This window comes from Ictalurus furcatus, chromosome 12 (genome assembly GCF_023375685.1).
Source record: "Ictalurus furcatus strain D&B chromosome 12, Billie_1.0, whole genome shotgun sequence".
Classification (NCBI taxonomy): Eukaryota; Metazoa; Chordata; class Actinopteri; order Siluriformes; family Ictaluridae; genus Ictalurus; species Ictalurus furcatus.
This window is the reverse complement of record NC_071266.1, coordinates 9694444-9716734: the sequence shown is the minus strand read 5'-3', so window position 1 is coordinate 9716734 and position 22291 is coordinate 9694444. Positions and strand designations below refer to the sequence as shown.

The 22291-nt window shown below is 39.6% G+C and overlaps 3 protein-coding genes across 9 annotated transcripts; 1 reads left to right on the top strand and 2 right to left on the bottom strand.

The window, feature by feature from the left end:
- Positions 1-251: 251 nt before the first annotated feature.
- On the top strand, positions 252-3359 carry zp2l2 (zona pellucida glycoprotein 2, like 2). Its single transcript, XM_053638079.1, has 9 exons — positions 252-766; positions 1104-1388; positions 1644-1741; positions 1827-1981; positions 2282-2471; positions 2599-2746; positions 2875-2950; positions 3035-3154; positions 3229-3359. Exons 1-9 carry the CDS (start codon positions 350-352, stop codon positions 3357-3359), a joined length of 1620 nt encoding a protein of 539 aa, XP_053494054.1. The 5' UTR covers positions 252-349.
- tmem237b (transmembrane protein 237b) lies at positions 2923-10456 on the bottom strand. 7 transcript variants are annotated; one of them, XM_053638216.1, is made up of 17 exons: positions 10194-10456; positions 10004-10054; positions 7827-7841; positions 7620-7651; positions 7472-7485; positions 7181-7261; positions 7027-7080; positions 6193-6321; positions 6001-6094; positions 5735-5895; positions 5105-5231; positions 4759-4950; positions 4572-4645; positions 4411-4498; positions 3874-3995; positions 3705-3789; positions 2923-3353 (listed from the first exon to the last, which is right to left on the bottom strand). In XM_053638216.1, the coding sequence occupies exons 1-16, from the start codon at positions 10218-10220 to the stop codon at positions 3725-3727; spliced, it is 1326 nt and encodes a 441-aa protein (XP_053494191.1). In that variant the 5' UTR covers positions 10221-10456; the 3' UTR covers positions 2923-3353; positions 3705-3724. The 7 variants fall into 7 exon arrangements, with proteins under 7 accessions (XP_053494191.1, XP_053494190.1, XP_053494193.1 ...); XM_053638215.1 differs by lacking the exon at positions 2923-3353 and having other exon boundaries at positions 3607-3789; positions 10194-10455; XM_053638218.1 differs by lacking the exons at positions 2923-3353; positions 7472-7485 and having other exon boundaries at positions 3607-3789; positions 10194-10455.
- A 643-nt stretch (positions 10457-11099) lies between these two features.
- mpp4b (MAGUK p55 scaffold protein 4b) lies at positions 11100-22291 on the bottom strand. The gene is made up of 22 exons (XM_053637348.1): positions 21934-22291; positions 21071-21168; positions 20731-20852; positions 19595-19672; positions 19389-19472; positions 18729-18860; positions 17139-17220; positions 16416-16501; positions 16255-16326; positions 15922-16118; positions 15749-15798; positions 14729-14746; positions 14590-14631; positions 14487-14507; positions 14364-14378; positions 14227-14268; positions 13567-13740; positions 12777-12857; positions 12592-12685; positions 12138-12246; positions 11697-11828; positions 11100-11535 (listed from the first exon to the last, which is right to left on the bottom strand). Exons 2-22 carry the CDS (start codon positions 21126-21128, stop codon positions 11344-11346), a joined length of 1881 nt encoding a protein of 626 aa, XP_053493323.1. The 5' UTR covers positions 21129-21168; positions 21934-22291; the 3' UTR covers positions 11100-11343.

Genomic DNA, 22291 nt, shown 5'->3' with positions numbered 1-22291 from the left:
TGTGGGAGTGACCACCCCAAAGCAGGGTTGCCAGGCCCTCAATGAAATCCATTTCCATTAAAAACAATCTTCTTATTTTTTATTTTATATGGATTAACCATACCTAATTTTGACAGATAAACTGTTTTGCCTGTTAAATTCACTACATTTTAGTCATAACCACTGCCCATTTACATTGTAAACATACATTTATGTTTACATTAAAAAGTAACCAGCTTGTGGCTTGAAAATCATTAACATCTCATGTGTGCAAAATAGCTATCCCCAACCCAGAGTGATGACCTGGCAACCCGAAAGCCTCTTAAATAGTTCTCAGGCGGTGTTAGAAAGTTTATTTGTTTGAGTAAATATGGTGGGTAAGGTGTTGCCTGTGCTGGCATTAGTTTTCCTTATCCTATATGCCAGTTTTTGTAGTGCCCAAATGACAAAAGTCCCATCACGGCACGTTCCATCTTTCCAGTCATCTGTGGATCAGAGCCAGTTAACACAATCAGGAGTCACTCAGCAAGAAGGAACCCTGCTTCAGGAATCTCTCCCGAAGACTAATCAATCATGGCAGCAGATCCAAAAGGTCTCAGAAGCTTCACAGCTCTGTGAGGTGGATGAATCTTCTCGGGTGGGTTGTGGTGAACCTGGCATCAGTCCTGTTGAGTGTGAAGCGCTGGAATGTTGTTATGATAACAGACGGTTCATTCAAGCTTACGATGGCCCCATGTGCTATTATGGAAATGCAGGTGAGGAATGGAAACTAAATTGCTTTTTTTTGGTCATTATCAGTTGTTCCATTTAAACCAATGGGACATGGCAGGTTGCTCATGCAAGAGCACACAACACATCTTGCAGCATTCATTCATTCATCTTGAGTAAATGATTTATATTGGTTGGGGTTGCAAAATATAATTTCCTTATTTTGGGAAATAGAAATAATTAAGCTCATTAGAAAATCAGTATCAACATATTTTGGCAACAGTGAATCTGTAAAACTTGAATGACATACAAATGTATACAAAGGCTGAGGTTGGTGTTGGGTTGAGCTTGTGAAATCACAATAAATCCAATCACATTGGCTCAAAATTCATACAGATGTCTCAAGATCAGTTTGATATTTATCGCTTGACCCAATTATATCTAGGCATTGTGAACTCCAAAAATGCCAAGATTGCACTGACCACCGGTTGCTCTTGTACTTGGCTGTTTCAGTCACTGTGCAATGCACCATGGATGGGCAGTTTGTATTGGTCATATCCAGAGACGTCACAATACCAAGCATCAGTCTGGACAGCATCTGTATCCTGGAGGCTACTGGCAGCCCCTGTACAGCTGTTGATGGCAATGATGACTTTGCCATCTACCAGTTCCCAGTCACAGCCTGTGGTGCTAAAACAAAGGTCTGTTGGTTGTCTATTAGAAGTGTGTGTGTGTGTGTGTGTGTGTGTGTGTTTTTATTTATTTATTTATTTATTTATTTATTTATATTGACCTTCAGGTTACCCAAAGTACTCTCATTGCAAGATAAGCTTAAGTGTGAACCTGAGTTTGTAGATCAAAGGTTCTTAACTTCTTGGTTCTCCTCCTATCAGTACCTTCATACTTCCATGCTATGCCTTGTCCTGTCTTAGTCCTTTCAAATGTATTTCCTTCAGGTGGAAGGTGATTACATTGTTTATGAGAACATTATGGTATCATCTTATGAAGTGGGGTTTGGTCCTCATGGTGCAATCACAAGAGACAGCTCTTTTGAGTAAGTGGTAGCCATTATGTACTGACCTTAAAATGGCTTTGCAACTTGGTTAAATCTAAACTCTAGATGGTTGCTCTTCTTTCAGGCTAACATTCCAGTGCAGATTTTTGGCCACAACAGTGGAGGATTTAGTGGTAGATGTGAACACACTTCCTCCTCTTCCTGTGGTTCAGCAAGGTGCCCTGAGAGTGGAGCTCAGGCTTGCTAATGGGGTGTGTACGACTAAAGGCTGCTCTGATGGTAAGCACCATGGACTGCTTAACATTTTTACCTTGGAAGTGTTGCCCTGATGGATGCCACAAAGTGGGTAAACTGGGGATGATTGTCTGGGTTGGGGTGGGATGAGGGCTCTGGCAGGGCCGAACAATAACCATGGGAGTGGGCAATTTGTATTTTCATGCAGTTGGGAGCAGATGGTGAGATGTGAAACTAGTGGAATATAAGAATGGATGAGGTTAAATCTAGTCTGAACAGGTCAATGAATTGTATGGTAGTTTGGGTGGGGGGGGGGGAGCCTAATTTATTGTAGTGTCATTCCAGCTGAGGTGTATAGGTCACACTACACTGAGGCTGACTACCCTGTGACCAAGGTATTGCAGGATCCAGTGTATGTGGAGGTACGTGTACTGGACAGGGCAGATCCAAATATCGCCCTTGTGCTGAACCACTGCTGGGCAACTAGTTCCCCAGATTCCTCAAGCAAACCTCAGTGGGACCTGCTGGTTGATGGGTAAGCATTTTGCCTTGGTAATGTTGGCCAACAAGCCAACATCCCCCTTACTTGATTACAAGCTGAAAATGATTCCTTTGGACCATCTGATTTGAATGAAACATTCTTACTGTTGTGCCTTTACAAGGTGTCCTTATGAAGATGATCGCTACCTGACAACACTGGTTCCTGTCGGCCCGTCTTATGGTCTGCAGTATCCAACTCACTACAGGCGCTTTGTTGTAAAGATGTTTACCTTTGTTGACAAGGACTTACTAATGCCTAAAAAGGAACAGGTATGCCTCTTAATTTTGCTGTTTGTGGAGGATGGGGATATAATATATATGAAGCTCAGATCTTTATGGTTTTGTCCTTTTTTTTTTTGTTTTTTTTTTTTGTTTTTTTTTTTTTTTTTTCCCTTCAGCTCTACATCCACTGTAGTACAGCTGTGTGCCAGCTCTCAGCCACAGAGTCCTGTGAACCAAGCTGTCATAGGACAAGTAAGTTAGTCTTGGACTAAGGAAAAGCTCATACTACTCCTTATCCCCCTTTGCCTTATATCTATCAACTTCTTGATCCAACAGAAAGATCAGTTTCAGCTGTGCAGAATTCTGGGAAGAAAGTCCTAGTCTCTAGTGGTATGGTCCTTGTTCTTGCCGACTTGCCAGTTTCGTCTAAGAGCCAAGCAGATGGTCTTCAGGAAGGTAAGACCTTGGTTGAAAAGCTCTTCAATCTATAGGAACTAAAACTGTCTTGATATTTTCCCCCATATGTTTAGTGCCTCAGGGTATCTGCTATGGACTGTATGGTGTAGCTGCTCTCGTGGTGATGAGTGTCTGTGTGCTCCTGGTGGCTGTTCTGAGACAAAGGCCAAGATGGTGTCCTCACCTTCAGATTACAAGGCTGTAGTGAATAAAGTGACTTTCTTTAACAAACTACCCTGGTATGATTTTTAATAAAAGTAACTACAACCAATTGGGTTTTGTTGCTTAAGACACCCACATCTGCTTGGAATACTTAACCCTTTAAATCCTGGTGGTTATGGAGAGCAATCCCAAGTTCTCAGTTCAAACACTATTTACAGATTAAAAGGTTTACTTCTAGCTTTAAGCAAACAGTAGTGGCGCAGCAGCAGCATCCTACCACTCTGCCTTCAGAACCCCAATTTAAGTCGAAATGCAGACAAATGTATTTGTTCTTCTTAAAACTTTATTTACAAATGTACATGGTGCAGCAGGAGTACAAATATGAAACCTTTCATCCAGTGCTACTTCTCAGGCACTGATGCCTCCTTTCTCCTCCACACTGGGATATTCTATCTTCATTGCCATCAAGGACTCTGCACAAATAAAACACCAGGCATTTTGGCATCTGAGACAATGCTACAGCTGAAGTGCTCAATTTTGACACACTGAGAACTTGCCTTCTGTGTAATCCACATCTGGGGTGGTGGACACTAGGACCCAGGCCAAGCCCACCAACAGAGTGACCACCAGCTGTACTATGATCCAAGGATACAGCACACTGTGCTCTGACCCAGGCAGCCTGGCAGAGAAATGTGACATGGTTTGTTGGTTCAGAAGGACAGGAAAGCATCAATATAAAACAAATATACATTTGAGACCGAGACACTGATTAAGCAGCATAGCTTCCCTACTGGTGGTCCCTCTGTGCACTGTAAATTAAACTGCATCTATGAACCCAACATGCAGATATAATGGTATTGTTTCCCACCAACGCCACCTAAGGGGTGTGAGTTAATGTTGGAGCTCTCAGAAACACTTATGCAACTGTCAATCATTCCAGATCTATATGCTGATCAACTCCTCTGCCCTTTTGGCCTATAATGAGTGATAACTCATACTCTGTTGTTACAATGTGGAACTCCTACACAAAATTAGTGAATGTGACTTGTCTGCCTTCAGTCAGTGGGTCATTGTGTATTACGTAGGAGACTCACCATAGTGAGGCGTTCACACTGCGGTAGAGATTAATACGATCACTAGTCATCTGCTGGCTTAGAGACAGGACCAGAGCTGAGAAATACACTGGGGGGTACACACAGAAGAATCAGAACAGCACATCTCAAATACTTCTGAATTAGTTAGAAAACAAACTCACAGAAGGAAGCGAGGGCCACAGGATCGAGAGTGAGGAAACTCCTGATGGCGGTTGGTGCTCTGGCAAGATTCACTCTTAAACATTAACAAAAGAGGAACAGAAGTCATTTTTATTTCCATATAAACATATTTAATGTGTTTCAGGGTGGGTTTTTTTTTTAAACAGTAAATCACCTCCGGTGTCCTACCTGTCGAAGGCTGAAACAGTGCTAAGGGCCAGGAGGAAGTAAAAGAGGCACTGTGCAGGGTAGGCCAGACTGTAGTACTGCTGCAGTAAGTTTGGCAATGCGCTCATCTGATCTCCAGCCAATACGTAGAGCACAATAATATTCCAAACAGCATAACCGGCTAGAAAGCCATGAGAGAACAAGCCGATCACCCTGCAGGAAAGGAATGCGGGTATTATTGAGTGATATTGAAGGAGTAGTTCATTTAAAAAAATTATTTAAGACTGGTTCAGTTACAGCTTCATAATGTGTAAAAGTTTAAGGGGGTGAATATTTATGCAAGGCACTGTACATCACAAAAACCCACCTGAAGCCATGGTGCACCCTCATGGACACATCTCTGGTGGTCCACGTGGACTGGACGTCCATGAAATTGTGCTCCATCTGATTGCTGGTCCTACGCCGAACTGTACGCTCAGCAGGCTGAAAACGGCCTGACCCCACACACACAAACACACACTTATTATAGATTAGATAAACTGTATACAGTGACTTACATAAGTATTCAACCCCTTTGAAATTTTATAGATTGTCCATTTAATTAAAATTATTGTGTTGAATCTAAACCAAATAACCCATAATACTGGGGGAGGGTCAATATAGTTTAGATTTTAAAAAATGTAAAACAGCATTATGAAGACCAAGGAACTATTGTAATGAATCTGGGACAACCTTCTGGAAAAGTATCAGTCAGAGGGTTTGGTTATAATAAAATATATTTTAAAAAATTGTTTACATTATTAAAATATTAAACATATTATATTATACTTCTTTGAAGAGGTTGTCCAGAGAAGCAACAAAGAAGCCAACAGTAACTGTCAACATGATGCTACCACCACCATGCTTCACTGTGGGAATGCTGCTCTCAGCAAGATGAACAAAATAAGTCTTGTTCACCGGCCATGGAACTACATGGTCAGTGAAAGTGTGAACGTACGTTCCCTCTCGATGAACACCTTGGCCACAGGTTGACTTTGACCCTGAGGAGCGGAGAACAATGCATGCTGGGGGATCGGAGGTTGGGTGCCTGTGATGATGTCATCATCTTCGATGCCCAGGTCATTATTCTGCTCCGTTTCTGTCACTTTAGGCTTCGTCCTGTAAAGACAAAGACAGAAAAACAAGTGAATGAAGGATTTGAATGGAAAGTACACTGTATTAGTAAATAGTAACAACATGAAGCATCTTTTATTGATGATTCACTTCTTCTTCTTCGGTTTCCGTGTCGTTTCCTCGTCCGAGTTCTGATCCGCCATGTCGCTGTTCAGCACCAGGTTGGCCTGATCGCCGTCTTGATCTGACCAATCACAGCATCACCAAATGGATCAATCAACTGAAAACTGCATTTCACCTAATACACGATTATGTTATGCTATTTTGTGCTTTGAGTCACACCGACTGTCTCAGCTTTCTTCTTCTTTTTCTTTGTCTGTGGCAGGTTTTCAGGAGGTTCGGGCGTTAAACGCTCTCGGCTCGCCGATTGTCTCGGACTGGGCAGGCCTCCCATCTCGATCCCGCCATCTCCTAAAGTAAAAGAACCATTACATTACATACAGGCTGTATGCTCCTTCAACAGGAAATTCACGTCTTATCATCTTAAAGGGGCAGTTTGTAAAGTTTAAAAACACTTCTAGACCTGAATCAACTCAAAAATATAATTTCAAAAATACTAGTATTGTTATACTGCTAGCATTTTCATTTCTGGCTTCTGTTTATATTTTTTCTGGCCCAGAAATTATCTCTGCCTTGCACAGCTGATCAGCTTTGCCTCTTTTTCCTTAAAAGGAAACTGACAGAGCATAACTAGTTTCACGAGTAGGTCAGTTAAGGGAAAAACGGAAGCTCGTCAGTGTTCTCATTGCAACGACTTCACAAAAATATGTTTTGTTTGAAAATCACAAACTGCCCCTTTAAGATATTCTTTAAGAGAACCAGTATCTTGAGTTGAATCAAATCATCTAACTCTCTGCTTTTCTATGACTATTATTTGAGTAGTCCACAATAACATTTGGTTTGGCTTCCTTCATATAGCTTAAAATACAGTGTCTCTCAACACGCCTCATTGACTCTCAGAGCTATGACCTTGTGGTGGTTAAACATTTTCCAGTGTAAATTCTGACAGAAAATTCTGAAAGGCTATAATAATTTTCAGGGGGGATATTTGCTGTAGGTATCAACAGGGAATAATAATAATAATAATAATAATAATAATAATAATAATAAAGGTACTTATAAGAGGTTGAAGAATTCCTCCTAATTGTGCACTGCATACTGGGTAAGGTGCTGCTGATGCAATAATAATGTGAATTCTTTGTTTAATCCTTGGTTTATCCTCCTTTTAAGAATGACTTAAGCTGGAGCTGAGGATCTCGTGTGATCTCACCTTTAGGAACCTCGGCCGCCTCCGTGCTCTCCGCCGGCTTGGCCTTCTTCTTCTTTTTCTTCTTTGGAACAGGCATCTCGTCTGGGCAGACGAACAGCAAAGATGAATAAACCTCAGGATTTTGATTATAGATGATATTTCTGAAGCTGGAAATGAATTCCAACGTTGACGAAAATTTCAACCAACAGTAAATCCCACCACCCCTTCGTTGATTATTTTCTTAAAACTGCAACCCCCCAAGTGTCTTATTCATGAACCGGTTTCATTAACCAATGAAGATGTCGTACTAACCTGCCGTATCTTGGCTTATTTTAGTGAAGGGCGAAGCAAAGGTGGAGGAGAGAGACAAAGAAATCAGGGGAAAATGACCCAGCTGACACACTGTGCATAAAAAACAGTGAAAAGTAACATCGGACTATATACTAACTCTGGTGCTTACCTTGGCAAAGACGGCAATGCACGTGGACCCCACTAATAAATAATAAAAAAAAGTTACATTTATTTACTTTGATTATATATTCACAGAACACACAGGTATAAAAATGGACAAGCAGATGCATTTAGAGATCACAATACACGCTCTTTAACCATTCTAGCTCTCTTTTCTGTCTCCTACACAAGCATGTGATGTCTTCAGAAAACTCACCGGTCGTATCTTCGCCTACACAAAAACACACATACACACATGGAGGTGTGTGCATGGATTAGTGCTGAGCTAAATCTGAGGCCAGGATTATCACTACTTACTCAAGTGTTGACATTAATGAGCTTTACTTCACTTTTTTTTTTTTTTAATAAAATACAAATGGACATACACAGTTTACGGAGACATTCGGAATTTGTTTTCTGAGACTCCTAAGCTCAGTCCTGACCCAGAGCAAGATCTTTAAGCAAGATAAAGAGTGTGTGAGGAAATGGTGTTTAGTCTGATGATAGGATGCCCCTAAGCTCTGGAATTAATTCCCCCATCACATCCGCAACTGTGAATCCATTGCAAGATTCAAAAGTTCTTTAAAAACTCATCTCTTCAGGCTTGCATATTCTCTGTGACATGGTTACATAATACTTAATTATAATATACACAAAACACTAAAGTACATAATATTGTATAGTGTATATATGCATATGCATAATTCTGTGTGTATATATATATATATATATATATATATATATATATATATATATATAGTGTTTTAGTGTTTTGTTAATTGTATTTGCATGTTGTATTTGTAAAGTGACCTTGGGTGTCGTGAAAGGCGCTTTTTAAAAAAATAAAATGTGTTATTATAATAATAATAATAATAATAATAATAATAATAATAATATCACGATCATGATATAATTACACAATACACTTTCTTGAGTATGGTCTACATGGTCAGGTGTCAGTGCTTTTACAAATCCTTTGTTCATTGTAACACAAATGATTGGACATTCTAACTATATTTCCCCATCCATCCATTTTCCATACCGCTTATCCTACACAGGGTAGTGGAAAGCCTGGAGCCTTTCCCAGGGAACTCAGGGCAGAAGGCAGGGGACACCCTTGACGGGGTGCCAACTATCGCAGGGCACAATTGCTTACATATTCAAGAATGTCTTTGGACTGGGGGAGGAAACCGGAGTACCCGGAGGAAACCACCGAAGCACAGGGAGAACGTGCAAACTTTGCGCACGCAGGACGGAGGTGGGATTCGAACCCCCAACCCTGGTGTGATATGATATTTTCACTATATCACCCACCCCTAGTGTATAGATTTCAAATCCAGACAAATTTTCTGAATCTATTCAAAGATCAAGAAGGTCATGAAGGCTATGCATTTTTTTCTGTCTGGTGTCTTGAGAACACTATAAGCAATTTTCACCAGCGACAGGTTTTGTTTTGTCAGATTTTTTTTTTGACAGTAACTGTTGAATCCAGACCTCATAAACGGACTGGGATTCGAGGCTTGGAAATGTGTATGGACTCAAACTCAATAATGCATAAAGTCTGGGTTATTTTGTTTTAGCTACATGATTAGTCAGAGTTATTACCTAAGACTTAAAATGTTTTGGAATTAATGCAGGGATGAATGTTGTGTTCCCTGCTGAAAAAAACCCCACAAGTAATAGAAACCATCACATAAATTCTAATGGTTTCCACTACAAATACAATTAAAAACCATCAGTTGTTAACCATTAAAACCATTACCAAATAGTTTCCATTTGTAATATGCAGTAGAACGTATTAAGGAGGTAGGGCCTAAAAGGTATCCACTAGAAATAACATGTCAGCAACTGAAGGTGACAAATTACCAGTAGAGCCCCATTAGAGTATCCATTAAAAACAATACAATTCCCATTAAAACCATTACAAATTCTATGAGAGTTTCTACTGTTTTTTTTCAGCAGGGTTTTTTTTTAAATTAAATAATGTTGTATTAGGGTTAGTCAAAGCAAATATGTAGCACTTAGCTGATTTTTAACATTTAATTAAACACATTTAAAACGTTTTTTTAAGAAACTGACAAGAAGCCGTTCTTATGGTTGATGAAAGATGAAAGAGTCGATTCTTATTGGAGAGCTGAACCGAGTGCATTGACTCACTGAAAAGAACTCAGGTGTCGACTCAGACAACTCGTGCTTTGATTCCTGAAGCACTGAAGCCTGGGTTATTCAAATTCAGGTGTAGGTTTACTCAAGAGTAGGCTTTTAAAAACCTCTTATAAATCATCGCAAACCAACACCAGCAATTTCTGGCCACAGCGTAAATACGGTCAATCTGGCAACCGGTTTCCATAGTAATGCGGCATATAGAAGCAGTCCTTAGCATGCAAAACTTACTTTCTGCACCTGTGAAATTGGCGGGAGCTCTCTTCTTCTGGTGCTGTAAACCTGCGTTACATAAAATTCATGAATATATATATATCTTTAAAAAAAATACTGTGATTAACGTGCTTACATCAAGCTAGCTAGCAAGCTAACTCCCGTTAACCAACCAACATGCTAACAACATCTCTATCTCAACACTTACCTTTTCATCGTCGGTGTCCATTGTCATTTTTATTTAAAATAAAAAAACACCCTTGTCAACTCATAAATCTCAGCTTTTAATCTATTGTGAATTTTAATTAAAACGCTCAGATTTCTCTGTTTTCAGCCTTTACGCGGCTAAATCTCAAAAACACCCGTATAGGGTATATCGTGCACTAGATATGACGTAGACATCCGTTAAATCATGCCCTATGTAGTGCACTTCTGATCCTGTAGGGAGTCGTTTGGAATGAAGCCGTTGTGTTGTTTGTTGCCGTTGGATGCAGAACGTTCACTTCCGTCTTCTGTTGTTAAATCTGGGTTATAAAGTTCATTAAACTTTATATATATATATACATATATTTTTTACACACACACATATATATATATTAATATATACAGAGAGAGAGAGGCTATAATAATTTTATATCTAAAATTGTGCCAATATATTCATTTCTTTCATTAGAAAACTAACATTTTATTTACAAAAAATATGTTTTTAAATGGATGACTTGGAGCGAAATATTCCGAAAAGCAGCCAATAAATGTTAAAAAGCATCTCAGGGGTATTCCTCAAGAAATTGGTTGAGAAAATGCCAAGAATACATTTCTGGAAATTCTAGCCAAAAAGGGTATCTACTTTGAAGATGCTAAAATATTAAATTATTTTGATTTATTTATTTTACTCAAAAATTATTTTCCATTTGTGTTACTCCAGAGTTTTGACGACTTTATTATTATTCTAAAATGTGGAAATAAATAAATAAATAATGAGTGTGTCTAAACTTTTGACTGGTTTTGTTTAGTATGCAGTGTTTGAATATGGGGCATAATTTATGCTAAAAATGTAAGAAACAAAAAAATGTGCAAGTAACGTCATACCCCGAGTTAAAATAACCACACAGAATACAGTATAATATATTTTTAAGTGAATTTCATGAAAAAAAAGATCATATCAGTACAGTATCTATTCACACAATGTAAATTGACATGTCCCAGCTCCATGCCTCAAGGGCTTCATCGCACAGCGTTTTTACTCCACTAACAAGGTTCTGATTCATCTCATGAGTGTTTTGGTGTTAGGAGTTAAATCAGTTGTCTTTAAAACCAGCAAAACCCCTTAAACTGAGCCCTAAACATCATGTTCACATTCAGATTTGCTCAGGCGGTCTGATCCATGAGGCAGGAACCCATTGCGGCTCGTCCTGAGCTCTCCTCACCGCCGTCATCAGCCGCACGCAGGCCGCCTGCAGGCCGTCGTTTATGATCACGTGATCAAAAAACTGACCGTAATGCTGCTCCATCCTGCAAGCTGCCTCCTCGATCTCATGAAAGTCCTCATCCTGCGAGAGAGAAATGAAAAAGGTACAACACAAATGACAAGAAGGCATTCTGTTCACTATATTTGGATCTTCATACACTTAAATAATGTTATTATTTTGCTCAGGTAATCTCTAGGCTATATATTGGCAATTCATTGATGTGTGTGATCACACAAACCCACCCTAAACGGTCGACTGGTGCAGTAATTAGTCACCTGGGCTTTGAGCCGTGTTCGTTTCATTTGGGCTAAAGGAGGAGGTTTTATATAGATGATGTACGCTTTCAGCTCATGAGTCCGTACTGACGCAATGGCCTGGGGAGTAAACAACAAGCACAGACCATTCTCATTGTTAAATTATATATTAAAAGTATATCTTTTGCTCTCAGAAACTCAACATTTGACTATTTCCTGTTTCCCCAGAGTTCATACAGTGTACTGTATGTGGTGACACACATCTGCCATCCATTACCCTTGGAGAACACCCAAGACTGAGTCAGGTAATGGATTTTAAAAACTACATTTAAGCACAACTGTAGCCAGAACAAAAGATTGAAACTGCTGAAAATTTTGCTAGGAAGAAGTTAATAAGACCCTACTATCGAAAACAAGTTTCATGCTCACATATGGATCAATATCAATGGTGCAGATCTTTCCAGCAGCCAGAACGTCCTTAATTGCGTCCACGCTAGTGCCGTAGAGGTGACCCCTGAACTCCCCGTATTCCACAAACCTGAGGAAACAAACATCTCACTGCGACAGCTGCGTATAATTTTTACAGTATCAGTAAGATCAGACCAGTAAATACAGTTCCTGTAATTAGGTATGACTAAATATGACAAAATCCTTTCAGAGAACATGAAAGACATCATGTGGGTATAGAAATGATTAGGGAATTAATTAATACCCCCCCACACTATTAATGCCTCATCGTGTACTATCTGACCACTGCTGTGATAATGAAGGCGATAAGAATCTGTGAAACCTAATGCACTACATATCTTATTGCAATAAATTGTGCTAAGGGCGCACAAACTTTTGTACTCAACTACAAAGACCCTTTAAAGTGTGAAATCACCTGTTGTTGTACACCATGCTCTCGAACTGATCCCTAGTGATGTAGTGATACTCCCGTCCAGGTTCCTCGTACCATTTCCGTGGCCTCGTCGTGTCTGTAAACGGAAAAATACAGCACACATGGCGTAGAACGCAGAGAGAGATCATGTTTTTCGATCAAACGTGTGAGAGCGAGTGCGTACTGACGTGGTGTGGCTCCCTGGAAGGTCCTCGGGTTGATCTCGATCAGTTTCCTGCGTAACTCGTTCACACCGACTCCAGACGGACCTGAGAGAACCGTGCATATATATTGGAAATAAGAAGGCAAACAACGTTCACGCATACAAAATCAGCAGAGTTCCAATGTGTAGTTAGTATAATTTAATACAGTTATACAAATGAGTTGTTCGGCAATAAGGCGATAAGGTTTGTGTGTTCTGAGATGCTTTTCTGCTCACCACGGTTGTAAAGAGTGGTTATTTGAGTAACCATAGCATGTTCAGCTTAATAACCAGATTTATTCTAATGATATGTTGTTATTATTATTATTATTATTATTATTATAGTAATTTATGGTAATTTACAACTTTTGAGAGCAAACATTTACATCCCCCATGATGTTGGTTTGGAACGAAGACATTTAAGGATAATTAAAGGATATACACTAAAAATATAAAATACATCCTGCCATGATCCTCTTGCAGAACAAATTGGTATGGAGAAAGTGGGAATTATTAGAATAGATGCTGAATATTTATATTATATTCAGAAAAGGGGTTTTAACTTAATTTTTTTTATAAAAAAAAATTTCACAATTAATATCTTAACACATACTATGTGACTATTTTTTTTTTACTTTATATATATATTAGAGATGCACCAATACTAAATTTCTCAGCCAATACGATAACCGATTATTCAGAGTGATATCGGCCGATACCGATAACCAATATATATATACGCGAACACGTACACCCCTGTGCACACCCAGACTCACCCAGCAGGGCAATGAGGCGGTGTCTGTCCTCTGGGTGGCGCTGGTACCGTACCACCTCCTCATACGGGCTGACAAGGGAGCTGGAGCTGGAGCAGCATGGGGAGCGGTTCAGGCCTAAACCTCCACCTTGAACCCTATGCCGACGACACACACGCAGACTCCTCCGGAACCCAGCTGAGACAAACAAACACACACACACACACACACACAGCATGTAGAACTAAAGGTTCCAGCACACAGACTCTCAGTATATTAAAAGCATTAACAAAGCTACAAAAATTTTAAAGAGGGAAAATAATCTATGTAGAACTAATAATAATCTATGTCCTTTCACTGTTATAATACTTGTCATTTGTTTCTATCAAAATATACATTGTGTTATATTTGTGTATAAGTTTGTACATAATTGAAATCGCCTTCAGTACACAAATATATACTTGTACAGGTACTGTATATTGTATCATACAGTTCGATAGCTATTGCATTTTAAAACATGAAAAAATGTATACTACATATTTAAGTCCAGATGTTGTACAGCAGTACTGACATCGAGATGCAGCCTTTACACAATACTCGAGTGAAAATGGAGCTCTACCGTGGTCCTGCTACAGATATGTTGTGTTGAATACATTTTCATAAAGGATAATGGTTGACCCGTACCGAGATAGATGCCATCAACGCTAGCACTAAACTCGCTCTCATCTGAAACCAGAAACAAACCAATAAGCAGATTATGTGTGACTGATAAACAGCACAAATAAAAACAAGATGATTAAATGTAATTAAAGTGCACTTACCCTCCTTTAGTTCCTCTTCTCAATCACCAATAAATGGAATAGATGGAAATTTAAGTCTTAAATCAAACTAAATCATTCACATTATATTCATTTGACTATTCTAAAACCAAAGGACTTGCCTACCAGATTCAAAAGCTTCCTCATCTAAGAAAAGAATAAATCTCATTAGTCTCATTCGTGGAATACTGAAATTGTGGCAAGATTTTTAAGATGAAGATAAAGATACCCGTTTCTACAACAGACACATCTATTGCCATCATGTCATCCTCTGAAGAAAGGAGAGACGAAACAGCATAGTTATATTGATTTATTGTTTTTTTAAAAGGTTATTTATTCATAAAATAACACTGATGACTGCTTCTTACCTTCATCCACTGTGCTCACTTCAGATTGGCACAAAAAAAAGCCCAAAGACATTTTTTTTCCAATATGAAATTATGATCAAAATAAACATTACACATGATTCAGTTTTTTAAACAATTAAAATGATTTCATCTAACAACCGTTTTCATCATTAAATTATCCCAAAAACACAATTATTGGCACACCTGAAGAACACTTAAAAGACCAAAAGTAATTTGTGAGAATTTATTTGAATTTAAAGTTCTGACCTGAAGGGTGCGCAAATATCAAATCCCTGTTAGCGATTCCGATGGAGAAAATAGCTTGTTAACACAAAAGAGACGGATGCTTGTTGACCCGCACAAAGAGGAGAACAACAATCTGTTTGGAAGGGTTGCATGAAAGATGCTTTCCACAAAATGCAGCGCCTGAAGTTTACCACGTGTCAGTGAAACTACAACTGGAATCATGTGGGGTTCATACAAGACCAGATTCAAACTTTTGGCAACATCATCAACGGTTGTGGCGAAACAGAGGGCTGCATGTGAGGAAAAGCGCCTGACTGGCACTGTAAAATATAACGAGGCGCCACTGATGTCATTTGTGGCTCTTGTAAAGATTGATGGCTATGGATTATTCTGGTAACTTCCACGATATTCCAGTATGGAAACCATATTGCCTCTGCCAGAAGGTTACAACAATGGGATGGAAGATCACTTACATACACATTATGGCTGAAGTACACACAATCAGTGTTTTGCATTGAACATGCATAGATATGTGCGAATGTAAGATTATAAAAGAGTTTAAAATGTTCGGCATGGAGAAGTGGACCAAAATGTTCTACAAGTGACTCAAACCTTGTTAGACATTACAGGAAAAAGGCCGTTATACTCTCCAGGAACGACCTCGCCAAAACATTGTAAGGGTGCCAATATATAAAACTATACGGCGTCCCTATATGGTTCAGTTCAGTTATGCAGGTGTTATTCATTTTTACTCATTTTAATTAAGGGTGCCATTAATTTTGGACTGTTACTCACAGACTTTGTTGCAGGTGTGGGGCTGCGACCACCAGAAATCTTTCAGCTTCCTTGACACCCAGAACACAAAAAAACAGATGATGTGAAATGTTAATGCTTTTATGTATTAGGTTTATATTTTAACCCACTTATACAGATCATTGAGTATAATCAAGACATCTTGAACCCCTGACCTCTTGAGCATGCAGGCGGAGGGGACAAGGCCAGCGCAAGTCAAGCTACATGGCAGTTTCTTTGCCTGCCACCAGAGGGCGTCTGTCTGGTCCACTATCTCCAGCAGGTTGCCCTTCCTGAAGGCCATGCCAGCATCCACACACGGGATGCCAGGGTCCTGGTGGGGGTTGTAGTCCACCATGGCTCGCACAAACAGCTACGGTCGAGACAGACATGAGTGCCAGAACAAAGAGAGGACAAAGTAGCAGTTGTTTAGAGAAGAATAAGCTGTAACTATTGATCTGATGCTAAAATAGTATAGAAACCCAGGAAGAAAGAAAGAAATAACTGACCGTGGTCTTGTTGTTGACGGGTCTGTCAGTAATCGGGACTACTTTAAACATAACGGTCCCGTGTGAGTGAGCCTGTTGGGGGAGGACACGACTCATCAGGTCACATCCAACACTTTTCACATAAGACAGAAAAAAGTGAGAATGGAATTAAAAACCCTAACCAGTATTTTTATTATCTGCTCTGGTTCCAGTCCAAACACAGGATGTCCGTTCACCTCCACGAGTCTGTCTCCGGCATGCAAAAGACCTGCAAGGTCACACGGAAATAAGATAAGAAAATGCTCAGAACAGCTGGAGCTATCCAATCCCATGAAAACAGATGCACATGACACCATGATCAGCTACATCTGACAGGTTTTCCCCCAAACTGCCATACAAATACTATCCATCCATTAACTTTTCCATATCGCTTATCCTACATAGGGTCATGGGGAAACCTGGAGCCTATACCAGGGGACTCGGGGCACAAGGTGGGAGACACCCTGGCTGGGGTGCCAACCCATCGCAGGGCACAACTGCACACCCATTCACACACTACGGACAATTTGGAAATGCCAATCAGCCTACAACGCATGTCTTTGGACTGAGGGAGGAAACTGGAGTACCCAGAATAAACCCCCAAAGCACAGGGAGAACCCCAGAGGTGCGAGGCAAATGTGCTAACCACCAAGCCCCCCCCCCCATAGACTAATGCTTCAGAAACATACTGTAAATTACCTTTGACTAACATTGGTAGCAATTACCAGTGCTACCAATGTTCCCAATGTGTCCATCATGTATTAGTGTGTTCCCTGCTCTGACACACTGGGGAACCTGTGGCCTAGAGCATAATGTCACATGTGCTACATGTGAGTATGGTCAATAAGGCATGGAAGTAATCTCACCACTGCGGTCAGCCAATCCTCCATGAATAACTCGAGCCACGTAGATCTCTCCTGTCATTTCATCTCTCCGTATAGTCGCTCCCTGAAATGAATGAATGTACTTAAAGTGGACAAAAACTTTTACTTATAAACGGTGGTCAAATGATCAATAAAGAAAAAGATGAAGGAGTGTCAGGTCAGGAAAGATGATGAAAGAGGAGAGTTGCATCCAAACTAGAGTGGGTGATGAATGATGATGTGGAAGACGTTGAAGACAATTGGATGAAATCCATGATGATGATCCATGAGATGTAAAAAATGAAAAAAAGAAGACAGATTACTCTATAAAAGTGGGATAAGTGATAAGAAAAGAGAAAACCACCTAATTTATTTCCATTCTTTTTCCTCCGAATATCGAAACACCCGATTCCACCACTCCTATCCCTGGGGTTTTGGGAATAGCTGGACAGTTGCAGGTCATTGGACACATTGAAGTGTTTGTCATCCTGATGCCTTGGAGATGTGGATGGAGGTTTGGGTTTGCCGCTTACTTTTGGCGAAGTGGTGCTGGTGGAAACCTGAGATGCCATTGGCTGAGCTGGAACAATACTAACAGAGCTGGAGGAAGAAGAAAAGGAAGACGCAGAGGAACAGTAGGAAGGGCAGTGAAAATGGCCATCCAGGCTGCCAGCGGGATTAGCATGCCTAGAGATGCTTTTGACATCAGCTCGCTGAATATTAACAGAAACATTAGCACATAAATCTGCATTTCCACAGTAAGGAGATGCTCTATAATCATAGGTTTTTCCATCCGTAGATTCCCCAGAAGCTGCTTGTGTTGTTAATGCTGCATTGGTAAGATTTTCCAGTGCCCGTGTCAATAAGAGAAGCACCTTTGCATTTTCCTGCATATTCTCAGATATGCACTCAGTGGCTGCAGCCATCTTCTGACTAAGTAGCTGCACATCCAGACTCTCCTGCTTGGTCAGATTCACTCGAGAGTTGGTTGGTGACTGCATCACTCGATGGTGGGGAAGAGGACTTGAAGGAGCAGTGCATACATATCGGAGAACTTTAGGGGGAAGAGGAGGAGATTGTGAGATTTGGGTCCATGGAGAAAGAATGGCATCATGTGGAGGGACAAGAAGTGTAGCGTTTCTTATATCAGAGCCAGATCCAGCATCCAAGTCTTTGGTAAAATCTTGAAATCCAGATCTATACCCCCTAGCAAGAAATACTGAGTAACTGAGGCGCCTGTCCCAGCATGCACTGGTCTGCTGGAAAGCAGGTATATCTCCAGGTGTGATATTGAATTTCTGTAAGGTCTTCGTTCTTGGGTCTTCTTCATACTTGTTAGTATGAAGAGCCACTCTTTGGGCCATCTGGGTTGGGGTGAGGGTTTTGGTATCCCTTTGGTTATGGATCCCCCTACTTACACCATGTTCCTTCACAGGATACAAGAGCCAAGTTATTCATCAAAGCACAAAGGGTCAAAAAGATAACACGTGGAAGACTTAAAGTCAAGCATCAACAAATTAAGCTTACCATATTTCTACACTGAAACTTGGTGGTGCAATAAGCTAACAACGAGTTTCTTCAGATGATGCTCACCAGAGGTTGGTTGTTCTTGACCATGCAGACGATCCTCATGGCCTCCTCATTGTTGACCAGGTCTTCAGGCAGTGCAGGCAATACAGGCTCGTAGTCCTTCAGTCCCACGACATCATGGGCTGAGAGCAGAGCCTGAAAACACATACCTCTAAATTTCTCTGCATGCAAAACATCGTATTTTCAGATAATAGCCGTGTTTCGCGGACATCAAGTGCTGGAGTAACCCTACACTTTCCATTTCTCTAACACCTGATTCAAGTCACTAGTTAAACATCAAGCCTTGAAGTAATTATTAGCAGAGGTGGGAATACTTGCTATAATTAAATACCATTTTAACATGGATACGTATGAACTGAATTAAATTTCCATTAAAAACATTTTTTTACTCCTTACCTTGTCATTTTAGGCTTTCCACATAATCATTACACAAATTTCAAAAGTACGTGACTCAAATATGTTTTCTTTTGTCCAGCTAACAATTCAGCTTGTTTTCTGTGTATATTTTTTATTTATTATCTGTATTTTAAACATATTTTAATTAAATCCATAGCAGTTTGTAACCTGTGCAAACTGAACCGCGAGGTTTTACTATATACGAAAATGTCAAACTCTACCAAAGTATGTAATGATTTAATTTCACTTAGTATAAGCACTAGTTACCTGCATGTGGGGCTCCATGAGAAGGCAGTAAAGTTCTCTGGCTTCATAGGATGGATACGGCAGAGCTCTCAAATCTGACAGAATCTGAAACATGCCACAGGTACAGTAGAGTCAGGAGTAGTTATTTATTCATATTGTTCAGCTGTTTGGGAGAAAGTGAGAAGCTGAGTGAAAAGTTGATCATTAAAAACATCAGCATTCTTAACCTCAAGCGAGAGCCCAGAGGCGTAGGAGAGATACGGGGTAGCCAAGGTCCTCAGATATTGCTGCAGACACTCATAAACCTGCAGAGAGAGAGAGAGAGAGAGAGAGAGAGATTCTGATTGGTCAGAAGGTGTTCTGACAGTAACTCCAGCTACAAGGCAAATCACAGGTTTATATTAGTGCACTCATTTTGAATATATTATTGTTTCTATAGTAAAAACGTTGTATGGTGGACCCTTATTTGGCATTTTTGGAAGGAGTCTCCAGTGTCAGAAAATAAACTTCAGGGTGGTAACAGTAACTCCAGGTTGTGTCAGGCCACATCACACTGTAGGGTGTCCCAAAAGTCTCCTTACATATGCTAAACTAACACTTTTAAGCAAAACGTCTTCCAAAATATTTCATATTTAGTTTATATAAAATATAATACATACACACACACACACACACACACACACACACACATATATATATATATATATACATACATATATATATATATATACACACACACACACACACACACATATATATACACATAAATATGCATACATATGTACATATGTACATATGTATATATGTACATATGTACATATATACATATGTATATATGTATATGTATATACATATACATATATACATATGTCATATGTACATACATATGTACATATGTATGTATATATGTCTATGTATATACATAGACATACATATGTACAAATACATATACACACACACACTCTCTCTCTCTCTCTCTCTCTCTCTCTCTCTCTCATATATATATATATATATATATATAAATTTTTTCCTGCTGGCCTTTAAGACAAAAGAAGAATGTATTGAAATCATTCTCATGGCTGGATCGGGAAGCTGTCAGAAGGTTGCGGTAGACTTTAACAGGAAACATGGCGAGCACATCACACTCGACACTGCTGCCAAACTTATTAACAAATTCAAAAAGTCTGGAAGTGCTGTTGACCAACCGAGAACTGGACGTCCACGAACATCCATTGACGAAGGCACAACCAACGTGGTGCTGGTATACATAGTCCCCTTTGTATGGAGACTTTTGGGACACACTGTGTGTTGATTATACTCCAACGACAGCAGCCCCAAGTGTTTTAATCTTTACATAACTGACCTTCAGTAAAGACTGCAGCCATGGAGTGTTCAGGAGACTGTGCAGCAATTCAGTCCCATTTATGTCCCTGCCAGTGGAGTCCTTCACTTCTTTGAGCACGTGAGACAAGATCTGCACAAGATCTGGATGTGGTTTGAGGCAGATATTTAAAGAAAATATTTCGGGTGAGACAGATTGCCATTACTTGTTATCTACATAAGTTTTGTAGCTCCAGTGCAAAATTTCAGAATCATCCACCAGACACCAAGCATATCCTGGCAAATCAACAAACTTCTTCAACAAACCATAATGAACCGCATCATATCACGTCATCATGATTCAAATTCGTCCCATCTCTTACCCTCGTCTTTTACATTGAGTAGATCCACTTTGGCTCTGTTCTCCATTGCTGGTTTCATTGTCCAGAGATCTGAAGTCTGGATGATTTCACATCCACCACTGCACACAATAATTCACATCTTCATTAGCACTAATGATGCACAGGACAAAGTTTATTTTAATGATGTCAAAGTCATGAGACTGGTTCTCATATTAGCATCAATAAGCAAGCTGAACATTTATGATTGGAAAGATGGAACTATAATAACCTTAGGACAAGAAAACATTTATTTCATAGCAACAAACATTTTGTGTGTGTGTTTCTTTGCTTTCTTTCCTTTTGTTGATCTTCCTGAACACACTAACATTTAACTTTTAACTGTAACTTCTTGTAGATGAATTGTACAAGAGAAGAATATTTCAATTTTTTTCATCCACAAGCCATGTGGGTGCAAACTTTTGCACTTAACTGAAGTTTGCTTTAAGCCCTGTGCCAGTGTGCAGACTGTTACTGCTGTAGGAACTAACTTGCTTCACAGACATTCCACAACATTAAACAATATCATAACTATAAGCGTATAAAAAGTATGCAGTTCTTTAATGAATTGCTAGCAAAATGTATATGTCCGAGAATAGATTGCAGGAGTGTATGCTTTCTTGCATGCTACAGAATTTGCATTAAAAAATTCACCAAATTTGAATTCCTGGTGCCTTTAAACTTTAAGTAGAAATAACATTCGTTTAAATATGTCAGGCTATTTATAATAAAGTTCGATCGGATTGTGGTCTGAATTAACATGCAGAATGCTTTCATCCATATGAAATGCTACATAAAGATCTTAGCCCCTAAGGAGGAAGCTACTTAAGCGACAAATCATCATTTACCTTTTTCTCTCTCTATGTCCTCTTCTTGTTAGTGTCCTTTTCCAGTCAGGAGCAGAGTTCAGACCATAACCCGACCCGAGAGTTGTGTCAGGACAGAATGTAATCCCTCTCTATCCTTAATCCCTCGCAAACAGAATGAGGAAAGCTGTGAGTGAGTGGGGGAGGGGATTAAAGCTGCTGTAAATAATTTTTTTTAATGAATACACTGGCTAAACTGTCTTTACATAATGATAGTTATCACTAAGATTAAAAAAAATATTAAGAAAAAATGTCACTGTGTACATCCCTGACTCTATAATCAGCAAAAAAATAAAAAAATTCACCATGGTCCAGCTGTATTGACCAGTCAGGATGCATT

What these genes read in the sequence shown, in the direction of transcription:
- mpp4b (XM_053637348.1), bottom strand. Translation starts at nt 21,128, where the DNA reads ATGAAACCAGCAATGGAGAACAGAGCCAAAGTGGATCTACTCAATGTA. An exon ending in AGCAGATAATAAAAATACTG is followed by an intron (nt 16,327 to 16,415) that starts GTTAGGGTTTTT and finishes CTCCCCCAACAG; the next exon opens with GCTCACTCACACGGGACCGT. An exon ending in TCCGCCTGCATGCTCAAGAG is followed by an intron (nt 15,799 to 15,921) that starts GTCAGGGGTTCA and finishes CTGGGTGTCAAG; the next exon opens with GAAGCTGAAAGATTTCTGGT.
- zp2l2 (XM_053638079.1), top strand. Translation starts at nt 350, where the DNA reads ATGGTGGGTAAGGTGTTGCCTGTGCTGGCATTAGTTTTCCTTATCCTA. An exon ending in CCTGTGGTGCTAAAACAAAG is followed by an intron (nt 1,389 to 1,643) that starts GTCTGTTGGTTG and finishes TATTTCCTTCAG; the next exon opens with GTGGAAGGTGATTACATTGT. An exon ending in ACCAAGCTGTCATAGGACAA is followed by an intron (nt 2,951 to 3,034) that starts GTAAGTTAGTCT and finishes TTGATCCAACAG; the next exon opens with AAAGATCAGTTTCAGCTGTG.
- tmem237b (XM_053638216.1), bottom strand. Translation starts at nt 10,220, where the DNA reads ATGACAATGGACACCGACGATGAAAAG. An exon ending in AGGGTGCACCATGGCTTCAG is followed by an intron (nt 4,951 to 5,104) that starts GTGGGTTTTTGT and finishes CCTTTCCTGCAG; the next exon opens with GGTGATCGGCTTGTTCTCTC. An exon ending in AGATGTGGATTACACAGAAG is followed by an intron (nt 3,790 to 3,873) that starts GCAAGTTCTCAG and finishes TTATTTGTGCAG; the next exon opens with AGTCCTTGATGGCAATGAAG.